The following is a 17,200-nucleotide window of genomic DNA, read 5'->3' on the forward strand; positions in this document are numbered from 1 at the left end:
TCTGAGGCTAGAATTACTCTGATACCAAAACCAGACAATCATAAGAAAAGACATCTATAGACCTTATTAACATAGATGCAAAAAAATCCTTAATAAAATTTTACCAAATCAATTTCAACAATATGTTAAAAAGGGTAATACATCTTGAGCAGGTGGGGTTTATCCCAGAAATTTAAGGTTGGCTTAACATCAATCAATGTAATTTACTACATTAACAGGACAAAGTAGATAAACCATATGATCATTTCAATAAATACAGAAAAAAACACTGAAAAAAATTCAACACCCATTGAAGATAAAAATATCCAGCAAACTAAGAATAAAAGGAAGCTTCTCAACCTGGCTGAGGGCATCTACAAAAAAATCCTAAGGCTAACATCTTACTCAGTGGTGAAAGCTCAATGCTTTTATCCTAAAATCAGGAATGTCTATGTTCATCACTCCTATTCATCATAGTACTTGAAGTCTTAGCCAGTGCAACAAGGCAAGAAACAATAAAAAATACACAGTTTGGAAAATAAGAAGTAAAGCTGTCTTTATTTCAAACAACATGATTATTCATTGAGAAGATCCTAAGAAATTTACTAAAAGCCATTAGAACTAATATATGAATTTAGCCAGGTCACAGGCTACAAAGTCAACATACAAAATTAATTATATTTCTATAAACTAGAAATTAACAATTAGAAAAATGAAGTTAAACAAGCAGTTCCATTTACAATAGCATAAAAAGTGAAATAAAGAAATTTAACAAAGGCGAGACTTACACGCTGAAAACAGAAAACATTGTAGAGGGAAATTAAGATCTAAATAAATGCATAAATGCATAGATACACCTGTTTGTGAATTAGAAAGCTCAGTATTTTTAAGATGGCAGTTCTTCTCAGATTGAGCTATAGATTCAGTATATTTTCAGCCAAATCACAGCAAGCTTTTTTTTTTTTTTTTTTTTGCTGTATGCGGGCCTCTCACTGTTGTGGCCTCTCCCGTTGCGGAGCACAGGCTCCGGATGCGCAGGCCTAGCGACCATGGCTCACGGGCTTAGTTGCTCCGCGGCATGTGGGATCTTCCCGGACCAGGGCACAAACCCGTGTCTCCTGCATCGGCAGGCGGATTCTCAACCACTGCGCCACCAGGGAAGCCCCACAGCAAGCTTTTTTGAAGAAATTTACAAGCTGATTCTAAAATTTGAATGGAAAAGTGAAAGACCTAGAACAACCAAAATAATTTTGACAAGAAATGGCAAAGTTGGAGTTACACTACCTCATTGCAAGATTTACGTGAAGCTGCAGTAATCAAGACAGTATTTTATTTGTACACATATTGTGTGGTATTGTGCACAGTGTGATATTGTGTACACTGGTCTGATTGCTGTGGCTAGGACTTCCAATATTATGTTGAATAAAAGTGACAAGGGTAGGCATTCTTGTCTTGTTCCTGATCTTAGAAGAAATACTTTCAGCTTTTTACCATTGAGTATGATGTTGGCTGTGGGTTTGTCATATATGGCCTTTCTTATGTTGAGGTATATTCCCTCTATACCCATTTAATTGAAAGTTTGTATCATAAATGGATGTTGAATTTTATCAAAAGCTTTTTCTGCATCTATTGAGATGATGATATGATTTTTATTCTTCAGTTTTTTAATGTGGTGTATCAAATTGAAAATTGATTGATTTGCAAATATTAAACCATCCTTGCATCCCTGGGATAAATCCCACTTGATCATGGTGTATGATCCTTTTAATGTATTGTTAATTTGGTTTGCTGACATTTTGTTGAGAATTTTTGTGGCTATGTTCATTAGTGATACTGGCCTGTGATTTTCTCTCTTTGTGGTGTCTTTGTCTGGTTATGGTATTAGTGTGATTCTGCTCTCATGGAATGTTCCTTTCTATTCAATTTTTTTCGAATAGTTTGAGAGGGATAAATGTTAACTCCTCTTTAAATGTTTTGTAGAATTCACCTGTGAACCTTCTGATCCTGGACTTTTGTTTGTTGGGATTTTTTGTTTGTTTGTTTGTTTTTGCAGTACACAGGCCTCTCACTGTTGCGGCCTCTCCCGTTGCGGAGCCAGGCTCTGGACGTGCAGGCTCAGGGGCCACAGCTCATGGGCCCAGCTGCTCCATGGCATGTGGGATTTTCCTGGACCAGGGCATGAACCCGTGTCCCCTGCATCAGCAGACGGACTCTCAACCACTGCGCCACCAGGGAAGCCCTGTTGGGAGTTGTAAAATTACTGATTCGATTTCATTACTGGTAATTGGTCTGTTCATATTTTCTATTTCTTCCTGATTCAATCTTGGGAGATTGTATGTTTCTAGAAATTCATCCATTTTTTTCTAGATTGTTTATTTTATTGGTGTAAAATTGTAATCTCTCATGATCATTTGTATTTCTGTGTGCAGTTGTAACTTCTCTTTCATTTCTGATTTTATTTATTTGGGCCCTCTTATTTTTTCTTGATGAGTCTGGCTAAAGGTTTATCAATTTTGTTTATCTTTTCAAAGAACCAGCTTTTAGTTTCATTGATTTTTTTTTCAGTCTATTTCATTTATTTCTGCTCTGGTCTTTATGATTTCTTTCCTTCTACTAACTTGAGGTTTTGTTTGTTCTTCTTTCTCTAGTTGATTTAGGTGTAAGGTTAGGTTGTTTGAGATTTTTCTTGTTTCCTAAGGTAACCTTGTATCAGTATAAACTTCCCTCTTAGAACTGCTTTTGCTGAGCCCATAGGTTTTGGATCATCATTTTCACTTTCATTTGTCTCTAGGTATTTTTTAATTTCCTCTTTGATTTCTTCAGTGATCCACTGGTTGTTTAGTAGCATATTGTTTAGTCTCCATATGTTTTTTACAGATTTTTTCTTGTAATTGATTTCTAGCCTCATAGCATCGTGGTTGGAAAAGATGCTTGATATGATTTCAATTTTCGTAAATTTACCAAGGCTTGTTTTGTGGCCTAGCATGTGATCTATCCTGGAGAATGTTCCACGTGCCCTTGAAAAGAATGTATTCTGCTGCTTTTGGGTGGAAAGCTCTATAAATATCAATTAAGTCCATTTGGTCTTATGTGTTATTTAAGGTCTGTATTTCCTTATCAATTTTCTGTCTAGATGATCTGTCCATTGATGAAAGTGGGGTGTTAATGTCCCCTACTATTGTATTACTGTTGATTTCTCTTTTTATGTCTGTTAATATTTGCTTTATATATTTAGGTGCTCTTGTGTTTGGTGAATATATATTTACAGTTGTTATATCTTCTTGTTGGGTTGATCCTTTTATCATTATATAATGTCCTTCTTTGTCTCTTGTTACAGTCTCTTCATTTTGCCTAATTCTCTTTGTTTTTTTCTATGTATTAGGTAGGCCAGTTTTGTTTCCCAATCTTGGAGTAGTGGCCTTATATAGGAGAGTCCCATGGGGCCCAGCAGCACACTCCCCTCTGGTCACCAGAGCTATATGCCCCCTCTGTGGGCTGTGTGTGCCCTTCTATTGTGGCAGGGCTGACTACTGTGGGCATGCTGGTAAGCGGGGCTGGTCCCCAGCCTAGTTGGCTGCAAGGCCCTGCCTCCTGCATTGGCTGTGGTCCTGCTGGAGGGTGGGTAAGGCTTCTTGTGTGGTTGACTGAGCAGCCTGGTGAGGGGAGGCAACTGCTGCCAGCCCACTGGAGGGAGGGCAGGGCTTGGTCCATCTGAGGCTGTCTGTATGGCCTGGGGAGGGGCGTTAGGGAGGGGCTGCTGCCAGCTCACTGGTGGGTGGATAAGCCCCCAGCATGAATATGCTAGAGAGAGGATTCCAAATGGCACTTGCCAGTGCTGGTGTCATTGTGGTAGAAGAAGCTCCCAGAAATGGCTGCTGCCAGTGTCTTTCATCCCTTGGAGGTCCAGCTGCTTCCTGCCTCTTTGGGAGGCTTTCCAAGATTAGCAAGTGGGTGTGACCCAGGCTTCTTTCAAACTACTGCCCCTGTGCTAGGATTCGGAGTATGTGAGATTTTATGTGTGCCCTTTAAGAGTGGAGTCTCTGTTTCCTACAGCCCTCCAGCTCTCTTATACACAAAGTCAGACATTCTGGGGGCTCATCTTCTGGTGCAGGACCCCTGAGCTAGGGAGCCCAACATGGGGCTTGAACCTTTTGCTCCTTGGGGGGAACCTCTGCAATTGTGATTATCCTCCTGTTTGTGGGCTACCTACCTAGGGGTATGGGTTCTGGCAATACAGTGTCTCCAGCCCTCCTACCTGTCTTGTTATGGTTACTTCTTTATATCTTTAGTTGTGAAAAGTCTTTCCTGATAGTCTTCAAATAATTCTCATAGGGAGCGGCTTTGTAAGTTGTTGTAATTTTGGTGTGCCTATGGGAAGGTGTGAACTTAGGGTGTTCCTACTCTGCCATCTTGGCCACACCCCCAATCCATCACCTTAATATAATCCTTGTTAATATTTCAGTGCGCATCCTCCTATATTATTTTCCTGTGCATGGTTTTAACATGACAGTAATCTTATAGTACAGTTTGGTATATACAATTTTGAACCTTGCTTTTTTCCCTAATTTTATCACAATGATTTTCCATGTTATTACAAAAATTTCATTATTTAAAAAAATACATGCTGATTAAAATTGGACAAGAAAAAAGTAGGGGAGTGATCTCTCTTGTATCCATCACTCAAACACAACCAGAATATTTTACCTTTTTTACTCAATATTACATCAAGGGCTTCCCTGGCGGCGCAGTGGTTGAGAATCCGCCTGCCGATGCAGGAGACACGGGTTCGTGCCCTGGTCCGGGAAGATCCCACATGCCGCGGAGCAACTAAGCCCGTGAGCCATGGCCGCTAGGCCTGCGCGTCCGGAGCCTGTGCTCCGCAACGGGAGAGGCCACAACAGTGAGAGGCCCGCATACCGCAAAAAAAAAAAAAAAAAAAAAAATTACATCAAGATGATTCTTCCATACTATTATCTAATTTTTGAAAAGTAACATTTTAAGAAGGAAATCCTGTCATATACAGTAACATGAATGAAACTTGGAGATATTACGATATGTGAAAATGCTAGTCACAAAAAAGACAAATACTTCATGATTCCACTTACATGAGGTATCTAAAGTAGTCAAACTCTTAGAAACAGAAAGTCTAGGGACTTCCTTGTGGTCCAGTGGCTAAAACTCCATGTTCCCAATGCAGGGGGTCTGGGTTCGATCCCTGGTCAAGGAACTAGATCCCACATGCCGCAACTAAGTGTTTTCGTGCCGCAACTAAGTGTTTGCGTACCGCAACTAAAGATCCCACATGCCACAACAAAGATCCCACGTGCCGCAATGAAGACCTGGCACAGTCAAATAAATAAATAAATATTTTAAAAACCTAGAAAGTCTGTTGTTGAAAATACATAGAGAGTTTGAGTAAAATTGCTTCATAAAATATAAAAACAGTGATATTTTTAAATTAACATGTTGTTATAAATGTGATTTTAAATATATCTGTGGACCTAATAAAGTTTATACAGTATTTGCATATTTATTGTGCTAACCAAATCTTAACCAAATCTCAACCCAGGATAGAGCTTTTCCTCCAGTCTTATTGCAACACAATTTTAAACAATTGCTTTTGATATAAATGGGTAGGGGATTACCTTAGTGGTAATTGCTTCAATACTTACTGCCTCTGTCAAATAGGAGAGGGCTCTACTAGCAGTAGGGAGGGACACTCAATGCCTCTGTGGAGAGAAAATGAAACTGAAGGGTGTGAAACAATTAGTGTAGCTGGAGCCTCTTACCCTGCCCACCCCAACCCTGACCTGAGGATAAAATGGGGAAATTAATGGCTTGACAGCTACTGAACTCCCCCTATCGCTTCAAATTATAGAAACTTACAGTTGGAAGGGACCTTATTGATTACATGGTTTAGCCACCTGTTTATTCTTAGACTCTGATAGTCCAGCCAAAAGATGATTCAGTCTTTTATGATACTTCCAGTACTAAGAAAGAGACTTATAACCCAAAAGAAATACATATCCCAATTTTTACACAACAGCCTCTGGAATGTTTGGAGTAAATAAGTTTTCTAAATAGGTAGCTTTAAGATTTTTTATTTGTAAAGATAATATAATTGGCAAATGCCAATGAATTTTTGTTATTATTTTATTCTATCCAAAGTAGAGAAATATTTTCTAAATTGTATTTGTGTTTTGGTTTTGAAACATGATTTATGTCCAAATTTGTGTATGTGGTATTCAAGTCGAACTTGAAGTATCTCCTTATCTCCTTGTTTTTATGTTTCTTACTATAAGTAGTTTTAAAAAATCATATGTGTATCTATTTGGTGACCCATAGCTAGATGAAATGTAGGTGCTTTATAAACCATCTTAACTACTGGTATTATCTTGCTTTCTTGAAGCATGAAGTAGTTCCGTTTATTGACTGATTGTATGTCACTGGGGAGAAATGAATTTTCACTGTGTTTTATTATACCTATCAGTGAGTTCAGTGTTAAAATAAATAATGCTTTAATGAGAAAAGAGATGGCCTGATGATTTCACTATGGGAATGGGAGAAAGAACCCTGGGCTATGATCCCATCAGAACACCTGACCGACTTTGAGGACCAAGATTAGGCACGTCACTTCCCTGTGCCCGAATTTCCTCAGAAGCAAAACAGATTAAGAAAATTTACTTTTACCAAAGTAGAGTGAGAAACAGTATTTGCCTCATGCTTTGAAACTTAGATAAATGTTACTTAAAAAAAAAAATCTCACAGTATTTACATATTTATTGAGACTTCTCTGTATTGCGCACAAGGATGCAAAGAGACTATGGACTGTCTGAAGGCACTGTGCTAGCCTTGTGCAGGTGGCCCCTTTGTGTGGCAAGGAAGCAGTGTCTTCAGGTCGCCTCTACCACCATAGCTCTTTGGAGGAGAAGCCAGGTGTATCAGGGCGGATACCTGCTGGCAGTCTATTAAGATGAATTCACTATAAATGGTACTTGAAGGCTAAGCTGAAGATCTTCCTGCAGAGAGGTTTTATTTCCTTTGCATTCATAAATGCTACTGAGGTTACTTTCTAATTATTACCTCCTTTCAAGCTCATAAGCCTTTCTCTTAGATGAAACGGACTGGATTATAACTTACTTTGCCTCATTCATGTTTGTAGTAACAAGATATATTTGTTTGTTTTTATCTTTTGAAGAGGAGGGAGGTGTTTGGCGGCTGTCTATTATTCTCCCTCTCCTGTCAGTCCAAGAAGCATGTAGGGGAACAGCAAAGGTGGAGACATCACTGCTGCTAATCCACATACCCTGTCCTCTAGGCAGGGATCCAGGGCTCGAGGGACAAGATATTAGCCTAGCAGTTTAATACATTCACGTCACATTCCATGTGACGTTTTACAGATAGGAGGCAAGATCAAACTTCTGTAAAAAGTTAGGTCCATATGATGGGTCAAGGAGGATGTGTCTAAAATTTTAGCACCAGAGATTGATTCTTTTAGGAGGAGGTATCATTGCATGATATAGAATCAGAAGTGTGTACACTGTTGATTAAAATCATGATAATCATAATAATTCAAGGCTCACAAAGAACCTTTATGTCATATCTCATGTAAGGTTCACAACAATGTGCGTGTGTGTGTGTTTGTGTGTGTGTATAAAGTTCACTAGAGCTGCTGTAACAAAGTACCACAAACAGTGGCTTAAACAACAAAAGTTTATTGTCTCACAGTTCTGGAGGTTAGAAGTACAGAATTAAGTTGTTGGCAGGGTTGGTTCCTTCTGTTGTGTAAGAGAGAAGGATCTGTTCCAGGCCTTTCTCCTTGGCTTGTAGATGGCTTGTCTTCATGTTCACATGACGTTCTCCCTGTGTGCATGTCTCTGTGTCCAAACTTCTCCTTTTTATAACGACGTCAGTCATATTTGATTAGGGCCCACCCTAATGACCTCATTTTAACTTGATTACCTCAGTGAGTACCCCCTCTCCAAATAAGTCACATTCCGAGGTACTAGGGGTTAGGACTCCAACATATGAATTTTGGGAAGATACAACTCAACCCATAACTCTACCTATCTATATATGTATATATACAATATACTATAAAGAATGGTTCAATATTTGATATATTTCTATTAAATCTTAAAGGCATTTTAATATGTGGATTTAAATAATCATTGAGCCATCATTGCATAACATTTCTGGAAAGTAGTGTTTTTGTCCTGTCTTACTCATGGCCTCATAAAGTTAACTAGTTTGTCCTGTACCAGAAATAATAGAAACACCTCTTATCCTCCCTTTACCCACTCATTTCCAGATTGCTTGGAGTGGTATTCTACCCTCCTCTTCTTGTTTCTCTTTTATGGTAGAGGAACGTACCAGATTTTTTTTTTTTTTTTTTTTTTTGCGGTACGTGGTCCTCTCACTGTTGTGGCTTTTTAAAATGCCTTTTATTTATTTTTTTAAACTTAACTTATTTATTTTATTTTTACTTTTTGGCCATGCTGCGCAGCTTGTAAGATCTTAGTTCCCTGACCAGGGATTGGACCCAGGCCCTCGGCAGTGAGAGCACAGAGTCCTAACCACTGGACCGCCAGGGCATTCCCTAAAATGCCTTTTAGAAAACCAATGGAATCCAAATAAAGCATAAAGTTTGGTAAATAACAATGTGTCAGTATTGGTTCATTAGTTGTGACAATGAACCAAGTGTAGCTGTCCCATAGTAAGGCAAGGGTAAACAATAGAGGAAACTGGGGCGGGGTGGGGTGGGGTATATGGGAACTCTACTATCTTTGCAAGTTTTCTGTAAATCTAAAACTATTCAAAAATAAATGTATTTAAAGAATAAAAAACTTTTTATAATAGAAAGTAGTATATAGTATATATTTTACCATTCATTAATGCTGTACTTAGAAATATCATATAATTGTATTGTTTTTATGCCATTGCTTGTACGTCTTTTAGTACAAAATAACAGATTAGATGTGGCCTCTAGAGGACAGTGTTGAGTCACAGAAAGATTTTCACAATCTGCCCAGGTTGAAGATGGACTTACACATTTTTAGTTCTTCCTTTTTTTTAACCCCAAGGCCCCTGTTTGTTCATTATCCCTCTTTAAAAAAAAAAAAAAAAAGCTAAGGAAAATGTATGCCTCATCTGCTATCCTGATTTATTGGAGATTTGCTTGAACTTATTATTTTTGTGGAGTTTTGGGTCTACACAGATCTATCAGGCCAGAATAACCTGCAACATTTTCACCCATATTCAGAGCACCAAGGGCTTGCAGAGGTTGTGCAGGAGCGTGGCGATGGAGGGGAAGCATTATGAGGGACATAGTATGTGTTTGTGAATTCTCATGTGATGGAGAGAATGCTATAGAGTTGAACTCCCTTTAGAAAAACTAAAAACAGTTTGTAGATTAATGAGGATGCTCAAAAATTAAAGAGGACCTTTGATCTTTCAAGGTCAAGACTGTTTGCTCTGCAGTGGTTTGTTGGGGGTAGGGAAAGGGAAACAAACCATTGCTCTAGCTTCTGGAACAGATTTCTGGATTAATTAGAATAGAAACTCAACATTTTAATTTAAAAATTATCCCTCCAGAGGCAGTCTCATGAGATGGACATTTTATTTTTTATTTTTATTTTTTTTTGTTTTTTTTGTGGTATGCGGGCCTCTCACTGCTGTGGCCTCTCCCGTTGTGGGGCACAGGCTCCGGATGCGTAGGCTCAGCAGCCATGGCTCACGGGCCCAGCCGCTCCGCGGCACGTGGGATCTTCCCGGACCGGGGCACGAACCCGCGTCCCCTGCATTGGCAGGCGGACTCTCAACCACTGCGCCACCAGAGAAGCCCGGACATTTTATTTTTAAGAGGCTTGTGGGGTTGGGAGTTACAGAGTGCTACTCAAGTACATCAGAGCCATATGAACCTTAATTTGCAAAAAGCTTGCCTTGGATCTAGAGGCAGCTGAAAATAATTGTTCATGTATTGGTGGGCTCAGAAGTTCTGAAACATGTCATTCTGTCATTAGATGGATGACATTTTTTGTTGATAGTGGAGTCCAAGGGCTTCACTCATACTAGGTAAGAATCTAGTATAAACATTCAAAAATAGTTGTCATTTGATGACAGTGTGTTCCACTTAGCAGCACCTATAGATTTCTTATCTTTTGCTCAAAGAATAAATCTTTAAAAATCTCCACTGTTGAACTGGAATGTGTGAGCCTTTTAATAGAATTTTTGAAAGGGAGTGGAAAATTTACAGCCCCTCATAAAAAGCGTGACATGAAAGTTAAAATCAATAGCGTGATGTTAGCCACACCATCAAAGTTGAACCTTGTGGGCATGAGTCTTCCTCATTCTCATCTAATGGTTCTGGGTACCAAAAATTCTTTCTTAGGTGTTGTCTTCTCTTAATTAGTGGTGATATAACAATGTTCCACAGGCCATCTGGTTATTTAATAAATATTACAAGTATTCGATAGATATTTTAGTCCTTGAGATTGAGATTGGTCCCCTAACCTGGTCTCTTACCCAGTGTTCCTTATCTCAGGGAAAAACATTACTCCATCCCATTTGTGCAAGTCAGAATCCTGGGAGTTGTCCTTGACTCCTCTTTTTTTCTTATCCTTGCACTTAATAGATGCTGCGCCAGGTTTTACTTCTTAAATATTTCTTGAAAGCACCCACTTCTCTCTGCATGGCCACCACTCTAACCCAAGCCCTTGTCACATCTGCTTGGACGACAGCAGAAGCTGCCTCACCTACAACCAGTGTGATCTTTCAGACACATATCTATGAGACCTTCAGTGATTTTGGGTAACAGTGTCTTAGGTTAATAACCAAAGTCACTTTCAAGGATGGTAACACCCTGCACGTTCTGGTCCCTGTTTCTCTCTCTAGCCTCATCTGAAAACATTCTCCTCCTTGCTCCCTATGTTCCAGCCTCCTGGCCTCCAGTGCATCCCACAGGGTCTTGTAATTTCATCTACCTGGGAGTATCTTCCCTGCTGTCTTTGTCTGATTGTCTTCTACCCTCCTTTATAAGTCACCTCAAGTGTGATTTCTTCATGAATGCCTTTCCTGATGATTTGGCCCAGAAGAGTTTTCTTTATTCTATGCTCCTTTACTTCATTGTACTTAACATAAACTTATAATTAGACACTCAGCTTTGTTGTTTGTTGATGGATATATGTCTCTACTACCAGCATATAAATTCTGTCAGTGGGGACCATGCCCAAATATGCTCATTATCAAATCCTCAGCACTTGGCACAGTGCTTGGAAAAAAGTAGTTGTTCAATACATTTGTTGAATGAATAAGTGGCCATTTTTTATTGAATGTTTAGGTGGAGGAAGAAGAACCCACTGGATACATTCGATTTGAAAAATTTCTTCCAGTGATGACTGAAGTACTACTGGAAAGAAGGTAAGAAAATAAGTGCAATTGTTAAGGTAAGGTAATGATTGGACTTGCATTAATTTCAAAACACTTGTTTTCACTTTATATGTTATACTCAACCAATATTTATCGTAGGATAGCTTCCTTCTAATTTTTCTCTATACTTCTGGACTGCTGGTTGGTATGTGCTCCAAAGAATCAGCCACTTCAGTATTAATCTAATAAGCAAAGTGTAATTAAAGGGCAAATAAGCTGCAAAAAGCATAAATCAACAACATTCTTATTATCTTCTGTTTTGAATTATCAATGATAAATAAGAATTAACCCTAATTATTTTTCTAGAGAAAGTATAGCATTAGCTTACCATAGTTGGTTTACTGTAGAAATTTTGTTCCCAAGTAAACAAAAATAACCAAAGTCACTTTCATGGATGGTAACTCCCTGCATGTTCTGGTCCCTGTTTCTCTCTCCAGCATCATCTGAAAACATTCTCCTCCTTGCTCCCTATGCTCCAGCCTCCTGGCCTCCAGTGCATCCCACAGGGTCTTAGTGCATGTAATTTCATATACCTGGGCGTAGATAATAATGGGAACAAGTTTTGTTCAGATTATTTTCCACAGTAATGAAAAAGCTAATAGATAACATCAAACATGCCAGTGATTTTTAACTAAGTATTCCTTGTGGGTATGGAGTACTTTCAACTTTATTATCTAGATATCCAAACATATTTCAGTGAGGGAAGTATTATTAAATATCCTAGTATGTTAGCAGCTTTTTTTTTTAATGTGATCATTTGTTACATAGAGACTGAGCTAAATACTGTGGCATTTACTCCTTTTATTGCATAATTAGATACAGACCAATTCCAGAAGATATCCTTCATCGAGCTTTTGAGGTGTGTAAATTCCAGATTTTATATATATTTATATTTACATGAAAAATTCATCATGTAGAATTTATTCACCAAACAAAAAATATAATATCTATCTTTTCTTTTCCCCTAGGTGTTAGATCCAGCTAAACGTGGGTTTCTTTCTAAGGAAGAATTGATCAAGTATATGACTGAAGAAGGTGAGAGTGATTTATTACTTATCTTATAACAGTAAGTTATTTAAGTGATTAATAATTTAAAAACAATTAGGCAAAAATTCTAGGGGATACTTTAAAATCAGTCATTCCAGTTAAAAGGAGTTATTTACTCTTCTTATTATTTTGGTTTCGGTGTGGTTTCTGTTTTGTAGGGGGTAAGAGGACAAAGGGTAAGTTAAGGGGAAATGGATTATTGCCTTATAGGATTTTGTAAAGTATAATGATACTTCTATAAATTGAAGTCATTCCATTCACTTAGAGTATTTCCAGAATAAAGGGTATGCCACCAGGAAAACATGAACTATCAATCACTATAAATCAATACTTGTTACTAGATTGAAGATTTGAATTGGAGTCTATAAAAATTCCTTTTATAAAAACTTTACAGTTGGTGAAGTTAGGGATAATACAGCCTCAAATAAATATGAATTCACATAAAACTTTTCAGTTTTTTATGCTAATGGTACCATATATATTTGCTTTGCACTTGAACTGTACACACATGCATGCACACATACACGCACACGCACACACATATACATACATATATATGCACACCTATATATGCCAACATATTTCCTTTAGGAATGCTCTCTGCTTAGGCTGATGTGTAAATTTGTTTTCCCTGAATGTCAGTAGCCTAATGGACATTCTTTTGAAGCCATTCTCATATTGGTCACTTCCCCTCTTCCTATATAAAGTTAGAGCTCTTTCTCTGTTCAGTTCACTAGTTCATAGATGATTCCTGAGTGATTCAGAGTTGCTAATCACTCGAGACAATCAGAAGTACAGGAAATTTTGAGTCGGGAAGATTAAGACTGCATCTCCATGTGCCACTGATTGGACCATTTTTGACTTGATCCACCATTAGGTGAGAATACAGGGGGTGAGAGTGAGAGTGGCATGATCGTCATAACTGCCATCCAAGAACTCATGACCTTGTTAAAATTATCTTAGGGGTTAACTTTGATGGAAATGTTATGTTTCAAAGCACCAGCCTAGGAATTACTTTAAGGGAAGTAAATCCTAGGTTATATTAGGCAACATGGATTTCGTCAAAACAGCCAAAACAGTTCAATGTCATTAGTATGACATGCCCACTGTGTAGGTGAGGGATACTAAGCACGGCAAGAGGTAATGATATTAAAATCGGCTCCCTTTCTCAGGGAAATTATAGTCTTATTGGAGGAAATAAAACCAACTTATAAAACAATTCAAAATGTAAGACAGTAGAAAAAAGTGAGTATCAGAAGATCAATGTGGGCTGGACCAGCCTGGAAAGCTTAGTCTGGGAAGACTTAAAGAGAAAATAGGTTTGTTAAGATGGTAGAATTACCTGGGTGGGTTATTGAGATCAGGGGTAAAATCTTCCGCATTGTAGCGCCTCCCACGCATAGTAAGTCTCAGCAAATGTCGGTTGAATTAATGAATGAGGAGGTGAATGTGGAATGGGTGAAGGGGCTGATGAGGGGGAGACATAGATTGATAAAAAGTATGAACAAAAACTGGGAGGTGGGAATGAGCACGATATTTTGGGAAGCTGTGAGAAGACAGGGCCCAGAAGGTCTTGTTGGCAAACGGTAGGAAATGAATCTAGGTAGATCGACTGGGGCTAGATTGCGGGGGCCAGGGCTCAGGAGAATTCATCCTACAGGCAATGGAGAAGCATTGTAGGGTTCTGAGCAGGTGAATCACACAATGCAAGAGAGATTGTGGGAAGGTTAATCTGGTGCTGGTAGGTTTGTGAGATGAGCAAGAAAGAGGAGAGACTGGGGAGACCAGTTAGGAGGCTAGTTCAGCATTTTGAAGGGCTGTATCTGGCAGTGGCAATGGGAATGGAAAGAAGGGATTGATACAATAGGACTGTCTACAGAAGGATCCACAGATCATGATGAGTAACAGAGTGCCGGGGACAAAGATGGGAGCTGAGTCAACAGTAACAAGGCTTTGGACTGGACAACGGGAATTACGGTAATGCTACTGACTGAAATAGAGGAATCAGAAACAGACTGCAGTGGATACAGAGACAGTGCAACTTTTCACAGTGTCCACAAAATATTAATCACTTTGAGAATATGCATTCTAAATGCCCAGGATGTTGTATGGTGAACATAATAAATCACATAGAGTCAAGTTCCTACAAGATAGAAGTCCACATGTGTCCAGGTATGTGTATTGTGTCAGACAGAATTTAGCAGCAGGGAAGATCTTGAAAAAAACTTTTTGAACAAACACACATTGCTGCCTATGTGCCAGGCAATGTTCTAAGTGCTATTCGAATAATAACACTTAATTCTCATAATAAGCCTATGAGATAGGTAGTATTATTATCATCTGCATTTTACAGACAGGAAAACAGACACAGAGAGGTTAAGTGACTTGCCTGGGATCTTAAAGCTAATGAGACAGTAGAGCATTTGAACCCAGGCAGTCTGGCTCCCAAGCTTGTGCTTTTAATCCTTAAGCTATTTTCCTCCCATCCTTAATCAAATACTACGTATCTCTTTCCTTGCCCGAGGAAGCAGTGACCACCTTCCGTATTTCACTGTGAGCAAAACCTTGTTCCAAACAGTCAGGTGTGGTTCCTGGACCTCGAGTTGGACTGCTGGCATGCAGATCCAGTTCCACCACTCAGTGGCTGGGGCTGCCTGCCTGTTTTTTTTGTGTGCTGGTGTCCTCAGCTGTAAGTGGGGTTAATAGTTCTTACCTCTCATGAGGTGGTTGGGAGATTAACTTAGTTAATATCTGTGAAGCACTAAGATCAGTGCCTGGCACACGGTAGTTCTCAATAAATGTTTATTGTCAGTATTCTCATAAGGACTTCCATGCCCAGCCAAGTTCATTGGCAGTGGATTTAGTATTGAACAATCAGGTTATAAGAAAGATTCAGAAATTGTCTTTTGGGGCTTCCCTGGTGGTGCAGTGGTTAAGAATCCGCCTGCCAATGCAGGGGACACGGGTTTGAGCCCTGGTCCAGGAAGATCCCACATGCCGTGGAGCAACTAAGCCTGTGTGCCACAACTACTGAGCCTGCACTCTAGAGCCCTCAAGGCACAACTACTGAGCCTATGAACCACAACTGCTGAAGCCCAGGTGCCTAGAGCCTGTGCTCTGCAACAAGAGAAGCCACTGCAATGAGAAGCCCATGCGCTGCCACAAAGAGTAGCCCCCACTCTCAGCAACTAGAGGAAACTCAACGTGCAGCAGCGAAGACCCAATGCAGCTAAAAATTTAAATAAATGAATAAATAAAATTTTTTTTAAAAGAAATTATCTTTGTAGGCATTTTAGGCATTCTTTCTTTCCTTAGGACGTAAACATGATTTCAGAAGAACTCAAGCACGTTCCCATTGTTTGGTAATACTATCATCATTGTCATAAAAATCCCTACTTGAATAATTTCTGTATTATGAACTGAATTCCACCTTAGAAAGCGTTGTTTGTAGTGGCAGGTGACAAACTCAGAAGGTAGGTAATTCTCAGGGCTTAGTAATATACCTGCTTGGATTAAGAGGAACAAGACGAGGTTGCCCACTCTCACCACTCTTATTGAACATAATTTTGGAAGTTCTAGCCACAGCAATCAGAGAAGAAAAAGAAATAAAAGGAATCCAAATCAGAAAAGAAGAAGTAAAGCTGTCACTATTTGCAGATGACATGATACTATACATAGAGAATACTAAAGATGCTACCAGAAAACTACTAGAGCTAATCAATGAATTTGGTAAAGTAGCAGGATACAAAATTAATGCAGAAATCTCTGACATTCTTATACACTAATGATGAAAAATCTGAGAGTGAAATTAAGAAAACATTCCCATTTACCACTGCAACAAAAAGAATAAAATATCTAGGAATAAACCTACCTAAGGAGACAAAAGACCTATATGCACAAAACTATAAGACACTGATAAAAGAAATTAAAGATGATACAAATAGGTGGAGAAATAGACCATGTTCTTGGATTGGAAGAATCAACATTGTGAAAATGACTCTATTACCCAAAGCAATCTACAGATTCAATGCAATCCCTATCAACCTACCACTGGCACTTTTTACAGAACTAGAACAAAAAATTTCACAATTTGTATGGAAACACAAAAGATCCCGAATAGCCAAAGCAATCTTGAGAACGAAAAATATAGCTGGAGGAATCAGGCTCCCTGACTTCAGACTATACTACAAAGCTACAGTAATCAAGACAGTATGGTACTGGCACAAAAACAGAAATATAGATCAATGGAACAGGATAGAAAGCTCAGAGATAAACCTACGCACATATGGTCAACTTATCTTTGATAAAGCAGGCAAGACTATACAGTGGAGAAAAGACAGCCTCTTCAATAAGTGGTGCTGGGAAAACTGGACAGCTACATGTAAAAGTATGAAATTAGAACACTCCCTAACTCCATACACAAAAATAAACTCAAAATGGGTTAAAGACCTAAATGTAAGGCCAGACACTATCAAACTCTTAGAGGAAAACATAGGCAGAACACTCTATGACATAGATCACAGCAAGATCCTTTTTGACCCACCTCCTAGAGAAATGGAAATAAAAACAAAAATAAACAAATGGGACCTAATGAAACTTAAAAGCTTTTGCACAGCAAAAGATACATAAACAAGACCAAAAGACAACCCTCAGAATGGGAGAAAATATTTGCAAATGAAGCAGCTGACAAAGGACTAATCTCCAAAATTTACAAGCAACTCATGCAGCTCAATATCAAAAAAGCAAA

General features: G+C 38.8%; 1 protein-coding gene across 3 annotated transcripts in view; it reads left to right on the forward strand.

Annotated features, from left to right (window-relative positions):
• The window catches only part of EFCAB2 (EF-hand calcium binding domain 2), a 138,796-nt gene that overhangs the window by 118,036 nt on the left and 3,560 nt on the right, over positions 1–17,200 (forward strand). For all 3 annotated transcript variants that reach the window (XM_067030750.1, XM_067030749.1, XM_059068265.2), the window contains 3 exons: positions 11,318–11,397; positions 12,223–12,265; positions 12,375–12,441. In XM_067030750.1, the coding sequence (XP_066886851.1) occupies positions 11,318–11,397; positions 12,223–12,265; positions 12,375–12,441 (190 nt within the window). The remainder of the gene's footprint in view (positions 1–11,317; positions 11,398–12,222; positions 12,266–12,374; positions 12,442–17,200) is intronic.

Source organism: Kogia breviceps, chromosome 1 (genome assembly GCF_026419965.1).
Source record: "Kogia breviceps isolate mKogBre1 chromosome 1, mKogBre1 haplotype 1, whole genome shotgun sequence".
In the NCBI taxonomy this organism is placed as follows: domain Eukaryota; kingdom Metazoa; phylum Chordata; class Mammalia; order Artiodactyla; family Physeteridae; genus Kogia; species Kogia breviceps.